The sequence below is a fragment of the Vombatus ursinus genome, unplaced genomic scaffold (genome assembly GCF_900497805.2).
Source record: "Vombatus ursinus unplaced genomic scaffold, bare-nosed wombat genome assembly UNPS02014417.1, whole genome shotgun sequence".
In the NCBI taxonomy this organism is placed as follows: Eukaryota; Metazoa; Chordata; class Mammalia; order Diprotodontia; family Vombatidae; genus Vombatus; species Vombatus ursinus.
In genome coordinates this window covers 114,380-130,700 of record NW_020954195.1, presented here as the reverse complement: position 1 = coordinate 130,700, position 16,321 = coordinate 114,380, and the positions used below count along the sequence as shown (strand labels likewise).

General features: G+C 40.4%; 1 protein-coding gene across 1 annotated transcript; it reads right to left on the bottom strand.

The window, feature by feature from the left end:
* Positions 1-1,657: 1,657 nt before the first annotated feature.
* On the bottom strand, positions 1,658-15,675 carry LOC114042371 (zinc finger protein 271-like). The gene is made up of 4 exons (XM_027861056.1): positions 15,447-15,675; positions 8,321-8,447; positions 7,353-7,448; positions 1,658-4,632 (listed from the first exon to the last, which is right to left on the bottom strand). The coding sequence occupies exons 1-4, from the start codon at positions 15,600-15,602 to the stop codon at positions 1,982-1,984; spliced, it is 3,030 nt and encodes a 1,009-aa protein (XP_027716857.1). The 5' UTR covers positions 15,603-15,675; the 3' UTR covers positions 1,658-1,981.
* Positions 15,676-16,321: the final 646 nt, after the last annotated feature.

Here is a 16,321-nt window from a genome sequence, read left to right as displayed (position 1 = left end):
TAGACAATTATTAAAACATATCCAAAACCTGTGTATTTAGGCATGTGTGTGGATGGGCATCTATGGATTTTCAAAGGCACCTGAAGGAAGTTCAGTAGTTCCCTGTTACCCCTAAGATAAAATAATCATTTAGAACCATAATCTTTACTTGGCCTTTTCCATTATTTTTGACCAGTACAGCCAGAGCAGTTCTAGGGTCATTAATACAATTACAGCCATCCTGAGTCCTTTACATATATTCTTTTACCAGATGGAAAACATTGGAAAGTTAATCATATTGCTACTAGCTCTCAAGCAGGAGCAATCATTATGTTGTTACTTTTCCCAAAGTATAGTTTACTAATCCATTACAAATGAAAACCTTTACATCTTTATCACATCTCATTTTTATTATATCCCCCTCTTTGAAGATATGTTATCTTCATATCATTCAGAAAGAATGTAACAGGGCATGCCAAGTTATGTCATTAAATAATGATAGAATTCTGTCATTATATAATGACATAATCTTATATGTGGATGTATCATTATTAAACCAATGAACAAGGAGATGGAAAGTCTAAGAACTGACTTTTCCCTAGTCCCTTAGATAAGGAAATTGAGACAAATAATGGTCATAAGTTCAGAACAGGAATAATCCAAGTAGTGTCCTTCCCGCATGCATCTTATCATACTAGCTTAAAGATACTTGCGGACTATAACAATAGGATTCATTATAAAACATTGAAAGATCTGCTACGATCAGAGATTTTTGCTATGAAAGGAGGAAGAACATGGTCGTAACATCAAGACTGCTCCCTCAGGCCTAAACCTAAAGTCACAAGCTGATGAGAAAACTCCCTTAGCTCTATTTGATTTCAGGTAAAAGGCAGAGATAACTTTTGGAATTATAGCAATCATACAACTGAGTTCATTCATAGGGTGTCATAGCCAAGCTCGTGACCTAGAAAATATTTCTGTTCAGAAAGGAAATAGCACAGGATGAGGAATGAATGGGGAGGGAACAGCCACAGGGAAGACAAGCTTCCTGATCCTGAAAGGAGAATTAAAATGGAAAAGAATCAGAGAACTAGAATCCAAAGCAGGAGGGGTCTCTCAATCGAGCTACGTCTAAACAAATGGTGGTATGTGAACTAATGGAATGTTCCTTCACTGTAATGAAAAAAGAGATGATTTCAGAGTGAAGTGAGCATAACTAGGAAAATAACTTCTACATGAACAATATCATAAAGAAAAATAGTAAGATTTAAGAACTGATCACTGCAGTGACGAGCCATGTGTCTGAAGGACTTGGGATGAAATATTACACACCTCCTGTCAGAGGGGCGAGGGTCTCAAGGTGAAGAAAGAGACGTATCTTTCAACATGGTCATTGTGTGGATTTGCTCTGCTCCACTATGTCTATTTGTGACAAGAGAATTCCCTTTCCATTTTCAATGAGTGAGAAAGGCCAAATTTAGCAATAGTAATGTCAAAAATAAAATGGCCATTAAACCATTTCTTTAAAAAATGCGCTGAAAAGAACAGAAGGCAGCATGGACGAAAGGAAAAGTTTCTAAAGCAATGTGCAGAATTTTATTATATACCTTTAAAAAAGGAAATGGTTTAAAATGGAGATTAATGTTTTCATTTTTGCTGTTCAATCATTTCAGTCATGTCTCATTCTTCATGACCCCATCTGAGGTTTTCTTGGCATAGATATTGGAGTGATTTGCCATTTCCTTCTCCAACTGATTTCACAGAGAATCTAATTTGTGTTCAGTTATGTATATAGAAATGTAATTTGGTGCTCTTTATGGTCAGAATAGAAAATTACAAAAAGAAACAAAATGAGTACCAATTATATGGCTTATATAAATATTATAAAAATAGTCTTGACCTGATCAGGCCCCTGAAAAGGCCTCAAGCACCGCCAGGGATTCACAGACCATGCTTTCCAAACCACTGGCCTAGGGCTCTTTCAAGTTTGAGCACCTCCATTTCAAGCAAGTTTGGAGGGCTTTCTAAAAGCATTTTCACATTTATTACATTTGTAAGGTTTCTTTCCAGTATGTGCATTCTGATGCCTAAAAAGATCTCTACTCTGGCTGAAGGCCTTCCCACAGTCATTACACTTATAAGGCTTCTCCCCAGTATGGATCCTCTGATGCACAGCAATGTTAGAGGGCTTTCTGAAAGCCTTTCCACATTGATTACATTTGTAAGGTTTCTCTCCAGAATGAATCCTCTGATGTGCAATGAGGGATGACCTCTGGCTGAAGGCCTTCTCACACTCATTACATTTGTAGGGCTTCTCCCCAGTATGAATTCTCTGATGTACACTGAGGTTGGCACTCTGGCTGAAGGCCTTCCCACATTTACTACAAGTATAGGGCTTCTCTCCAGTATGAATCCTCTGATGTCGAATCAGGTCCCTACTCTGGGTGAAGGCCTTTGCACACATGTTGCATTTGTAGGGCTTCTCTCCAGTGTGAATCCTCTGATGTCGAAGAAGGTCCCTACTCTGGGTAAAGGCCTTCTCACATTCGTTACATTTGTAAGGCTTCTCTCCAGTATGAATCTTCTGATGTACATCAAGATTGGAAGGCTTCCTGAAAGCCTTTCCACATTGATTACATTTGTAAGCTTTCTCTCCAGAATGAATCCTCTGATGTGCACTAAGAGATGAGCTCTGGTTGAAGGCCCTTCCACATACATTACATTTATAGGGCTTCTCTTCAATATGAATATTCTGATGACTAAGAAGGTGCCTACTCTGGCTGAAGGCCTTCCCACATTTGTTACATTTGTAGGGCTTTTCTCCAGTATGAATCCTCTGATGTACAGCAAGGTTGGATGGTTTTCTAAAAGCCTTTCCACATTGATCACATTTATAAGGTTTCTCCCCAGAATGAATTCTCTGATGTGCAATAAGGGATGACTTCTGGCTGAAGGCCCTGCCACATTCGTTACATTTATAGTGCTTTTCTCCAGTATGAATTCTCTGGTGTACACTGAGGTTTGCACTCTGACTAAAAGCCTTCCCACATTTGTTACATTTATAGGGTTTTTCTCCAGTATGAATCCTCAGGTGTTGAAAAAGGTCTCTACTCTGATTGAAGGCCTTCTCACATTCATTACATTTATAAGGCTTTTCTCCAGTATGAATCCTTTGATGTCGAACAAGGTCTCTACTCTGGCTGAAGTTCTTCCCACATTCAGAACATTTGTAGGGTTTCTCTCCAGTGTGAATCCTCTGATGTACAACAAGGTTGGAGAGCTTTCTAAAAGCCTTTCCACACTGATTACATTTGCAAGGTTTCTCTCCAGAATGAATCCTCTGATGTGCAGTGAGGGATGAGCTCTGGCTGAGGACTTTCCCACATTCATTACATTTGTAGGACTTTTCTCCAGTATGAATATTCTCATGTCTATGAAGGTGTCTGCTCTGGCTGAAGGCCTTCCCACATTCATAACATTTGTAGGGTTTCTCTCCAGTATGAATCCTCTGATGTACAGCAAGGTTGGATCGGTTTCTGAAAGCCTTTCCACACTGATTGCATATGTAAGGTTTCTCTCCAGAATGAATCCTCTGATGTGCAATGAGGGATGCGCTCTGGATAAAGGCCTTTCCACATTCAGTGCATTTATAGGGCTTTTCTCCAAAATGAATCCTTTGATGTACATCAAGGTTGGAGAGCTTCCCAAAAGTCTTTCCACATTGACTGCATTTATAAAGTTTCTCTCCCGAATGAATCCTCTTATGTACAGTAAGGTTTGCACTTTTGCTAAAGGCCTTCTCACATATATTACATTTAAAAGACTTCTCTCCATGGTGCATATTCTGATGACTGTTCAAGTCAGTACTTCTGATGAAGGGCCTCCCATATTCTTTGTATTTATGGAATTCCTCTCCAGTAGGAATGTTCTGATCTCCAACAATGTCTCCATCTCTGCTGAAGGCTTTCTGATGCTCATTACATTTAAGAGGCCTTTTTACACCGTGAGTTTTCTGACATTTAATAAGATCTTCACTCTGAAAAATGGCTTTCCTATATTTCTTAGATTCATTCCATTTCTCTGCAGTTTGAACCCTCTGGTGTACCGTAATAGAGGAGAGATGGGAGAAAGCTGTTCCAAGTTCATTGTATCTATAAGGCATTTCTCCACTATGACTCTTCTGATGCCCCAAAAAGTCTGGGCTCAAGGTCAAGGCTGTCTTACAGTGATTACCTTGAAAACCTTTCACTCCAGTATGCTTCCCATAACCATGAGTAAGCGCTAATGGCTGATTAAAGCATTCCCCATATGTCCTACACTTGGAATAGCCATTTCCTGAGGTTATTTTCTTATATTGAAATAGATCTGAGTTTTGTCTGAAGCTCTTTCCACTTTTGTCATATTCACTGTGAATATTTTCTACAGGAAATCTTCGTTGGTCAGAAATTGCTGACCCCAGGCTAGAACTTCTATCATCCCTCCCTTCACTGGGAGTTTGTCTGAGTATAATTTTTAAATGTCTGGAATCACTCTTCCAGTTGCCTTGATTTTTCTCTAACTTGATATTGTAATCCCAGAGTTCTTTCAAATTCAAGTCACAGGAAATGCTCAGCTTTGGAGTATATTCCTTGGTTTTAGGCCTGGCTCCCCCACCTACAGGAAACAAGTAATGTCAATATGTCAGCTTACTTCTATTGATAGTAAGAAGACGGATTCACATTTAGCATCACCTCAGTCTTTTCTCTTTGGACTCTTGCCTTCTCTCCTCACCACTTCGACTCTGAAATCGAGAATACATCTGGGCTGGCCAGATCTTCGGCCACTGGGGTGTCCTCCCACTCTTCCTTTCCCTTGTCCTCTCTTCAACATCCAGAACCCATCAATTGTCCATGACTACTCACATGGCTTAGATGGTAAGGGAGTTACCAGCACTGTTCCTTCCCATGAGATAGAGGACCATCCACTCTTACCACCTTCCCTGCCACTCTGTCCTAAGGCCCTCCAGCAGGTAGGTGGTGCCATGTTGCACGGAGTGCTGGGCCTGGAGTCAGGAAGTCTCATCTTCCTGAGTTCAAATCTGGCCTCAGACACTTACTAGCTGTGTGACATTGAGCAAGTCATTTAACCCTGTCTCAGTCTCTTCATCTGTAAGATGAGCTGGAGAAGGAAATGGCAAACTACTCCAATACCTTTGCCAAGAAAACTCTAAATGGGGTCACAAAGAGTTGGAGGTGACTGAAAACAAGTGAACAACAAATGAATGCTTATTGACTGACTGACTCACAACGAGCCTTTAACATAAGCAGACCAAACATTCTCATTACGTTTTACAGCTCAGGGATCAGAATGGTTAAATGACATGACCAAAGTTATACTACTTACAAAGGAAGAGCTGGAACTTTACTCCTACTCTGATACAGCTAGTTCAGAACTCTTTCTGTAGTCCTCCATTGCCTCTCTCTATTTGAAGATGAATTCTTTCTTCAAAAGCCTTTTGTTGATAACTAATTTTAATTGTGTTCTGGTCCACAACTTATATATCTAATGTTTCTGGTTTTCTCTATTTGTTTTGTTTTGTTTTGTTAGGCTCTAGCATTAAGTCCAATTTTAGTAAAGGTGCTGTGCTAAGCTGAGTAATAAGGTATATACCATTCAATTGTCATTAAGTAATTGCCATAAATCTATGCAACCATAAACTTGGGAAGTAACCTCTGTGGAAATGCAACCAGCCAAATGTTTCCTTGTACATTAGAGCCCTTCTGCCTCAGCAGTCCTTGCTGCTAAAAACAACCAAAAGAATGTTCTCACCACTAAAGTCCCTGGTATGGTCAAATGCTTCAATGTCAGAAACAGATACGATTTTGTCACATAGAAAAGGCATTGAAGAATGTGCATTACTATTTGCTTTGCCTTTACACCACAGAGATCATAGAACTTTTCAATCTGACTTGCAAAAAGCCTTTACATATTGTCTACTCCATCATGATGTGAGCTCCTTAAGAGCTGGGAATCTTGCTAATTATTTTGCCTCTCTAATAATTAGCACCATGCTTTGCACATAATAATCAGTCAATATGTATTTTTTCATTCATCCAATACTTCACCACTGACACCGCAATGGCTCTGTCATTATATTCCTGGGGGATGAGAGGTTTCCTCAAATAGGTTGATCAGAGCCCACCCATTCCTGACCATTCTGTATTATTTTTGTGCAGGTTTATCAATATCTTCCATAAAATGTAGTGCCGAGTACTGAACATATTACTTACTAAAGGTGTTCCTGGAGTAAGTCACAATATAATGGGCCTATCAGCTCACTTGGTATGGACACTATGCTTCCATCCATCCAGTCTCAATTTATGTCTGCTTCTTTTGGCTTCCTATTCACTCTTATCGGATTTTCAGACCTGACACACTCAGGTCTTTTTATGCATCAATTGTGCACCAATCCAGACCTATCTCCCCGAGTCTAAAACTATGTAGTTGATTTGTTAAACTTGCATGTAAGATTTCATATTCATCCCAACTAAATTGGATTTTATCAAATGTCATCCATTGTTCTCCTGACATTTTATCTACTTCTAAAGGACTTGCTGAGATTTCCATCAATGTGAACCAGATATAGAATGGGACGAGCATCACTCCATAGCTATATTTCACTCTTCTAACAAGACTCTCAAGCCTTCTATGCAATGAACATATCTCTCTCGAATCATGCTCAGGGCTTAGGGAATTGTTTTAGTCCTTATGAGAAATAGAACATTAGTCCAATCACTGAACAGCCAAGGGGAAATGACTCAAAAGACTTATCTCTGAGGCAGCTAGGTAGTGCAGTGGATTGAGTGCTGGGCCTAGAGTCAGAAAGACCTGAATTCAAATCTGGCCTCAGACACTTACTAGCTGTGTGACCCTGGGCAATTCAGCTAATCTCTGTTTGCCTCAGTTTCCTCAACTGTAAAATGGGGATAATAACAGTACCTACCTCCCAGGGCTGTTGTGAGGATCAAATGAGATAATATTTATAAAGCACTTAGCACAGTGCCTGGAACACAGTAGGTGCTATATAAATGCTTGTTCCATTTCCCTTTTCTGGGACAAAAGAAATCCCTAAGAATGGGGAAAGAGAAAGGTCTGTGTCATACCAGGGACCACTTTCTCCAAAAAATGTAGGTAAACATCAGGCAAGAGATATCAGGAAAAAACTTTTTTGACAAAGACAGTCTATGAAAGAGCTCAAAGTATACAGCCTTAGTCATTTTCAACTGACCTCAAGAGCTTTGAGGAGTTCTTTATATTTCTAAGAGTGCCTTACATCTCCAAATATTGATTTCTTGAGATAATAGCCTTGGATCTTCCTGATCTAACTCACTCACCTAAACAGGAGTTTATTGAATCTTCTCTCTCCAGCATCCATGGTGCTTCCCCTTGGTCCAACTGGGAGATCAAATCTTCTTTGGGAACTGGAAGCCCTGCTCATGGTAAATAGGGAAGTGTTGAGAGCAGAGAGAACCTCAGAATTTAGTCCTTTTCAGTTTTCAGGGAAAGGGGATGAGCTCTAAAGGGCCAGAGGATGGTTCCGAGCACCCTTTTGGATGATCTATATGGTTTTACTGGGAACTATTGGAGGCGGGAGAGAAAAGATTATGGAGCCCATTTGGAATTACTAAAGTCATTATTTGCCCATCTCTCTCCAAGAAATATGTAGACATTTCTATATCTCTCATTATATTCATTGGAATTTGGGAGGAGTATCAAGGAAGAATAAGGACAAACTTGCCCTGTTAAACCCAAGAAACAAGGCTTCGTTTAAGTGAGTTGCAAATTTAGGTTTTATATCATGTACAATATCATAATGATTAGACAATTCCAAAGGTGAAGGGGCTTCCTCAAGAAGTAGGGATTCCCTTCACAGGAGATTGTCAAGTAAAAGCTGGTTGACCACCTTTCAGGGAGGAAATTTTGGTTCACTTGGGAGTTAGACCAGATAACCTATGAGGTCAGTTCCAAGTCTGAGATTCTGTAATGATGATTTAATCTTTGACCCGAAGCTCCCTGGAATCTGAAAGAAACAGCTTAAGGAGCAACAGATGAAGCTCCTAGCTTCCTATCAGATAAAATGAAGACTTTTTATGTAAGAATAGGGAGCAGGGAGACCCTATCTCTTGTATAAAGGGGGACTAGAAATCTCTGTTCTCTATTAATACAGAGAAGCTTAAAACATTGTACACTTGGTAGCTGGGGGTTAGGGGCATGGAGTGGTGGTGGAGTAAAAACATTCCCTTCAATGGCAGAATTGAAATAGCTGGGGTAGGGGTGGTGTAGAACGGCATGTTGACCTTACCCAGGGAAAGCATGTTCCAGGAGTTCTCCAGCATGACATCTTTATACAGCTTCTTCTGTGAAGTGTCCAGGAGGCACCACTCCTCCTGGCTAAAGGCCACAACCACATCCTTGAATGTCACCGATTCCTGAAACACCAAAGGCTACAGAATTTAGATATGGAAGAGTCTTTAGAATTTATCTAGTCTAACCTCCTCAATTTAAAGAGGAGGACACTGAGGCCTAGAGAACTCAATTTAGCTCTGCCAAAGGTCACACTGTTCATGTCAGAGCCAACAGTTAAAATCATAATCTTTTTGGAGTTTTTTTGGTGAGGCAACCAGGGTTAAGTGACTTGCCCAGGGTCACATAGCTAGTAAGTGTCAAGTGTCTAAAGCCAGATTTGAACTCAGGTACTCCTGGCTCTAAGACCAGAGCTCTATCCACTACATCATCTAGCTGCCCCTAAAATCATAATCTTTAAGAGCCAAATGGAATGTTGAGAAGAGCAGTTTGTTCTAGCAGTTGGAAGATAGTTCAGAGATGTTTTACTGTGAAGTTCTTGACTACATGGAGTCAGCAATCAAGTATCTGTTTATTTGTGATCTATGAAAAACTACGGAGAAGTCAGGGAGATAAGGTAATGTGAAATTACTTTCTTATCAAAATGGTCCTAAGTGATAAGACATAAAGAAACTTTGTAAAGAAAATTCTATGAAGGGTTTGTGAGCAAAATAAACCCTTAAGGAGGGGAAATGGGAAAAAAAGAGAAAAGAAAATATAACAGAATAGGATGGAGGGAAATATAAAGTTAGCAATTATGACTGTGAATGTGAATAAGATGAACTCACCCATAAAACAGAATTGGAAAACAGAATGGATTAGAAACCAAAATCCAACAATATATTGTTTACAAGAAAAACTGTTGAAACAGAAATTTATACAGAGAGTTAAAACAAAGGGCTGAAGTAAAATCTATTACACTTCACCTGAAGTAAAAAACAAAACAAAACAAAACAAAATTTAAAAAAAACCAGGGGAAGTAATTATGATCTCAGAAAAAGCAAAAGCAAACATAGACCTAATTGAAAAAGATAAACAGGGAAACTGTAATTTGCCAAAAGGTATCATGGACAATGAATTAATATAAATACTAAACATATATGCACAATGTGACATAGCATCTACATTCTAAAAAAAATTTAAATTTAAATATACAGTAAAGCTATAATGGTAATGGAACTCAACTTATCCCTCTCAGGCCTAAATAAATTATATACATTATAAAATTATATAAATATATTTACATATATTATTATATATAAATATATATTGTATAAATTATAAAATTAAATAAAAATTGACTAAAAAAAGAATTTAAGGACCTGAATAGAATTTTAGAAGTTAAATATGCTAGACTTCTTGAAAATACTTTGTTGACAATAAGAGATCAAAGACAGAGCAAAAGGACCCATAGGTACAGAAGTAGTCACAGCAGCTCTCCATCAGTTGGAGAAGGGCTGAATAAGATAAAGTCTATGAAATGGAATAACATTGTGCCTGAAGAAATGGGGAATGGGAGGTGACTACAGAGAGATGGGAAGACTTGGATGAAGTGAGCAGAGTGAAGTAAGCAGAACCAGGAGACAGTTATACACTGTCTATGAGACTGTAAAGGAAAACTACTGGGAAAGACTTCAGAGTCAGGTCAGACTTTTGGGTCAAGGCATCTGCAGACTAACGTGTGAAGGTGGTTTGCTTGACTGTACATATGTGTTACATGAGACAACTTTGAAAAAAACCAAACAGGGCAAGAAGCTGGATGGGGGTAGTACCAGTGATGCACAAGAAAAAAAAAAGAATAGAAAATGTTAACAAACAAGATAAAACTCAAAAAAGAGAAGAAGTAAGTTCAGATGGGGGCAATAACAGGCAGAACTGTGGTGCTGCTACTATATTGAATGTAATACATATTTTAAAAGTAATATTCTACAGGTAATATCCACTGAAAGTTTCATATACAACCTTAATTTGCTGTTCTTCTATGACTATGGAAATGTTCACGTTTGCTAATATTTGTCAGGTGTGTGGACCAACTCCACTGATCTGAGATGGAGACCTATGGATACCAGGGGCCATTCCTTATGACTCCAAACTCCCTTGTTGAAATAGGACCAGATCCTGTGCAGGTTGAGCTAGGGAGAGAAAAGGATCATTGAAGAGGAGGAATCTTGCCTTTCCCCTCCCAGGTCAGAAACTGGCCATCAAGACAAGGACCTGGGGGGCAGAGCCAAGATGGCAGAGCAAAAGCAGTGACCTGCTTGAGTTCTCTCCCAAACCCCTCCAAATACCTGTAAAAATGACTCGAAACAAATTCTAGAGCAGCAGAACCCACAAAGACAGAGTGAAACAAATTTGCAGCCCAAAACAGCCTGGATGGTTGACAGGAAAAGTCTGTTGCACCGGGCTAGGAGAGGAGCACTGTTCAGCATGGGCCGGGCAGCAAAGACGGGCCAGAGGAAACCCGGAACAGGCCTCAGGGGACTAAATCATAGGAAGTTGTGGTGATTTCCAGACTTCTCAACCCACAAACACCAAAGACAACTTAGAAGGTCAATGGGAAAGGTTTGTCGGACCGGGGTGAGAGAGGAGCATGGTCCAGCTCTGGCCCTAACATAGCCCTGGGGCAGCAGCCACAGCTGCAGCAGTTGCTTCCCAAGTTTTTGGAACATAGATGGTGTGGGGATTGAGCAGCTGATTAGAGGGGGATTGCAGGGATCTCTTTGCTGGTACTGAGGCAAGATTCTCTTGCTTTGCTAGTGATTGGATCTGTGTTGCAGTCCTAGGTGGTGGTCCTGGGGTGAAAAGGAGCACTGGCATGGCAGAGCTTGTGGTAGCACTAGAGAGGGAATCCTCCTCACAGTTACAAGGCACAAAAAAGTGCTCATGGTCACTCACAGACCAGAGCACAGCCCAGGAAGCGAGTAAACACCTCTCTTTAGATCACACCACCTTGGAAGAAATGAAAATTTACAGGTCCCTAGAAATATTTCTGAAAACAGCTACACAAAACCCCTGAAGCTTGGGACAGTACACCCTCCATGCTGGAAGCAGAACCCTACCTCAACAAAGAGTTAAAAAGTCAAGTAATTGGCTGGGAACATGAACAAACAGTGGGAAAAACTCAGATTATAGAATCTTACTTTGGTGACAAAGATCAAAACACACAACCAGAAGAAGACAACAATGTCAAAGCTCCTACATTCAAAGCCTCCAAGAAAAATATGAATTGGTCTCAGGCCATGGAAGAGCTCAAAAAGGATTTTGAAAAGCAAGTAAGAGAAGCAGAGGAAAAAATGGGAAGAGAAATGAGACTGATGCAAGAAAATCACAAAAAACGAGTCAATAGCTTGCTAAAGGAGACCCAAAAAAATACTAAAGAAAATACCTTAAAAAATAGATTAACCCAAATGGCAAGATAGGTCCAAAAAGCCAATGAGGAGAAGAATGCCTTAAAAAGCAGAATTGGCCAAATGGAAAAGGAGGTCCAAAAGCTCCCTGAAGAAAATAATTCCTTAAAAATTAGAATGGAACAAATGGAAGCTAATGACTCTCTGAGAAATCAAAAAATAACCAAACAAAACCAAAAGAATGAATAAATAGAAGACAATGTGAAATATCTCATTGGAAAAACAACTGACCTGGAAAATAGATCCAGGAGAGAGAATTTAAAAATTATTGGACTACCTGAAAACCATGATCAAAAAAAGAGCCTAGACATCATCTTTCAAGAAATTATCAAGGAAAAATGCTCTGATATTCTAGAATCAGAGGGTAAAATAGAAATTGAAAGAATACACCAATCACCTCCTGAAAGAGATCCCCAAAAGAAAATTCCTAGGAATATTATAGCCAAATTCCAGAGTTCCTAGGTCAAGGAGAAGATATTTCAAGCAGCCAGAATAAAACAATTCAAGTATTGTGTAAACACAATCAGGATAACACAGGATTTAGCAGCTTCTACATTGAAGGATTGGAGGACTTGGAATATGATATTCTGGAGGTCAAAGGAACTAGGATTAAAACCAAGAATCACCTACCCAGCAAAACTGAGTATAATCCTTCAGGGGAAAAAATGAACATTCAATGAAATAGAGAATTTTCAAGTATTCTTGATGAAAAAAAAACAGAGCTGAATAGAAAATTTGACTTTCAAATACAAGACTCAAGAGAAACATGAAAAGGTAAACAGGAAAGAGAAATCATAAGGGATTTATTAAAGTTGAACTGCTTACATTCCTATATGGAAATATGATATTTGTAACTCATGAGACATGTACATATATATATATATATACATATACATGTATATATGTAGACAGAGGGCACAGGGTGAGTTGAATATGAAGGGATGATATCTAAAAAATAAAATTAAGGGGTGAGAGAAGATTGTACTGGGAGAAAGAGAAAGGGAGAGGTAGAATGGGGTAAATTATCTCACATAAAACAGACCAAAAAAGGCTTTTACAGTGGAGGGGAAATGGGGGAAGGTGAAAGGGAATGAGTGAATCTTATTCTCATTTGGGTATGGAAATCTATCTTACCCTACAGGAAAAAGAAGGGGAAAGGATAAGAGATGGGGGGATGATAGAAGGAAGAGCAGATTGGGGGAGGGGGTAATCAGAAGAAAACACTTTTGTGGATGGACAGGGTCAAACGAGAGAATAGAAAAAATGGAGGGGGCAAGATAGGATGGAAAGAAATATAGTTAGTCTTTCACAACATGACTATTATGGAAATGTTTTGCATGACTACACATGTATAACTTATATTGAATTGCTTGCCTTCTCAATGAAGGTGGGTAGGGAAGGAGGAAGGGAGATAATTTGGAATTCAAAGATTTAAAAACAAATGTTAAAAATTGTTTTTACATGTAACTTGGAAATAAGATATACAGGCAAAGGGGTATAGAAATCTATCCTGCCTTACAGGAAAATTGAAGGGGAAGGGATAGGAGAAGGGGCGGGGAGATAGAAGGGAGGACAGATTTGGGGAAGGAATATTCAGAATGAATGCCATCTTGGGATGAGGGTAAGGGAGAGACGGGGAGAAAATTTGGAACTCAAAATCCTGTGGAAGTGAGTGTTGAAAACTAAAAAGTAAATTAATTAATTAAAAGGAAAAAGAAAAAAAAAAAGACCAGGACCTACAAAGAGCAAACTACAAGGGAAGGTGAAAGCATTTCTGTTCTCAGAGGAGAGTCTCAAAGCAAAATAGGAGGGGCAGTAGTTGGGCTCAGTCCTGGCAACTAACAAAATCCCCCTAGGGCTTCTTCTCCTCCCTAACAAATTCTTCCCAAGAAGACCCAAGTGAGAGAAATTAATATTTTGCTATTATATTAACTACCAGTTACTAAATTTGGATGCAGGTTTTTTTCTCCTTTATTTCCTCATGTAGGGTCCAGGCCCTGTAGCAGGTCAGTCAGTGTCTGAAGGATATGGCTGGCTGATGAGATGATTTCTAACCCTCAGAAACATACTCCTCAATCTTGGGCCAGACCCCACCCAACCAGGGTAGGGGAGAGTGTGAACAGAATCCCGTCTGGGTGAGTTCTTGCCCCAAGAGAACAGCCCTGTCCTTATGCCCCCCATAAGAATTTAGGGTGACCCAGCTCATGAAGGAGAAAACCAACCATAGTGGTCTGGGTGGAGATGGATTCCCCTGTCCAGAGTGTTGGAGGTGACTGAATTCTCAGCAGGAGGAGCTGAATATTTCTAGCCCACCTCCTCATTAAATGTCCACCAATCAGGGTTGATTTCTTCTGTCAGGAGCATTCAGTGTCTCCACCGGGTGTCTTTGAATTTCCAAGAGAAACCACTGACCATCAATTTGTTTATTATTAGTTAGCATGATTAATAAATTGATTGTTAATTGCCCAGAAACTTTGTCTCTCAGGTTTTTTATTCATTACACAAGAACACAAAACCAGGCACAAGGGGGAGGAGGGGATTGGCGAGAAGCAAATTTAGGTTTGATTGGAAGAAAAATTTCCTTCAAACAGAGCTGTCCAAAATCCAAATGAGCTGCCACAGGACAAGGAGGGCTTCCCTCCTTGGATATCTTTTAGGACTGCTGGGGTGTGTGACAGAAGAGAGCTGACTGCTGGGGTGCCTGAACCTTTCAGATGCCATTGTGATTTGAAACTCAATCCAACTTAATAGGGGATGAATAAATGTTTGCTGACCCAAAGAGATCGGAAAGGGGGAAAGTACCCACACACGGCCAAATATCCATAGCAGATCTTTTGGCTGTATCAAAAGCTGGAAACCAAGTCAGAGCCCATCGAAAGGTGAACAGGGGAAGGAAAAGAGGAGAGAGAAGATAAACATTTATATAGCATGGACTGTATGCCAGGCACTGTACTAAACACTTTACAAATATTATATAATTTTATCCCTCAAAACAACCTGGGAAGTAGGTTCTGTTATTATCCCCATTTAATAGTAAGGAAATTGAGGCAGACAGAGGTTAAGTGACTTGCCCAGAGTCACACAGTTAGAATGTAAATGAGTCTTCCTGACCCAGCACTCTGTCCAATGGGTCACCTACCTGCCCCTAATAGCTGAATAAAATATGCTCAGTGAATGAAATGGAATATTATCGTACCCTAAAAAACAATTAGGAATAGGAGAGATTCAGAGAGACCTGGAAAGATTTGTATGAATTGAAGCAGAGTGAAATGAGCAGAACCAAGAGGACAATTCCTACAGTGACTGCAACAGCTGGGACTTCAGCACTCTGGCCAGAGCATGTCCAGACAAGACTAATGTGTGAAGTTGTGTTGACTAATTAATTTCTAGCAGGGAGCTTTAAAAAGTGGGGGAAGACAAAAAATGTGTCTAGAATGCTAGAGATGTTAAAAAAAAGAATAAAACACAGAGAAGAGATTAAATACAAGTTTAAAAGGGGCAATGACAGGCATGGCAATGTTGTTAGTACTGTATTAAATTTAATATATTTTTAAAAGAAATAATTTCTACATAATAGTGATTGATGGATTCAGATACAAACTTCTTCTGCTGCTCTGTGTCAGTGGAAATGTTCTTGTTTGAAGATGTTTGTCAAATCTGTGGACTGATTACACTTACCCAGGACGGCTTGCTCCAGGGCACTGGGGCTATTCCCTCTTGTTCCATGCTCCACTCTTGGGCCAGGTCCGAATACTCAGCAGGATGAGCTGCGGAAGAATGATCCTTGAGAGGAAGGGGTCTTTCCTTTGCCCTGCAAGAGAGGAGGCTGGCCATCCCCACAAGGACCTGTGGAGGGGAAGGTCTCAAGGAGGGTGAGAGACCCTGGTCCTGCCTTCCTCAGGGGAAACACTCAAGCCAAAAGATAAGAGCACAGTCAGGGTCAGGTTTGGCAACTAAGAAATTCTGAAAATAAACAATACTCTACATTCTGCTCTCCTTTCCACCCCAAATTCCCCCCTTAGAAGACTCAAGGGGCAAAAGGGGCTTTGGTGTCCCTGCTGGGCTAATTCCAGGCAGTTCCTGGAGTTCTTCTGAATCAGACCTCTCCCTGCACTCCCTCCTTCATCCTTCACCTCCACACACTCTCTAGACACCTGACTGCTTGAGCTGGCAGGGATCGAGGCCAGTTGTTGGACCGGCAGAACGGGGATTGTCCAGGGGAAGGCTGGAGCTGAGGGACAGAATCCCTATGGGGATAAGACAACCTGAGGGAAGGGGGATCTCAGGGTCCTGGGTCTGGGGAACGGAGGGAGCCTCAGGAGAGCACAGAGTTAGGAGAGGGTCCAAGATGAGTGAGAGGCTAGAAGAGAATCCCTAAATTCTGGCCAGGCAGTTGAGAACTGGGAAAGAATCGGAGACAGGGAGGGGCCGGGGGCCTGGGTAAGACAGGGTTTGGGGAGCAAGACCCCCTCCTCCAGCCTTGTAACAGAGCTGAGGGGTGGGGCTGGAATCCTGGAATCCTGAAATCCCAGAATCCCGGAGGGGAGCGAGGA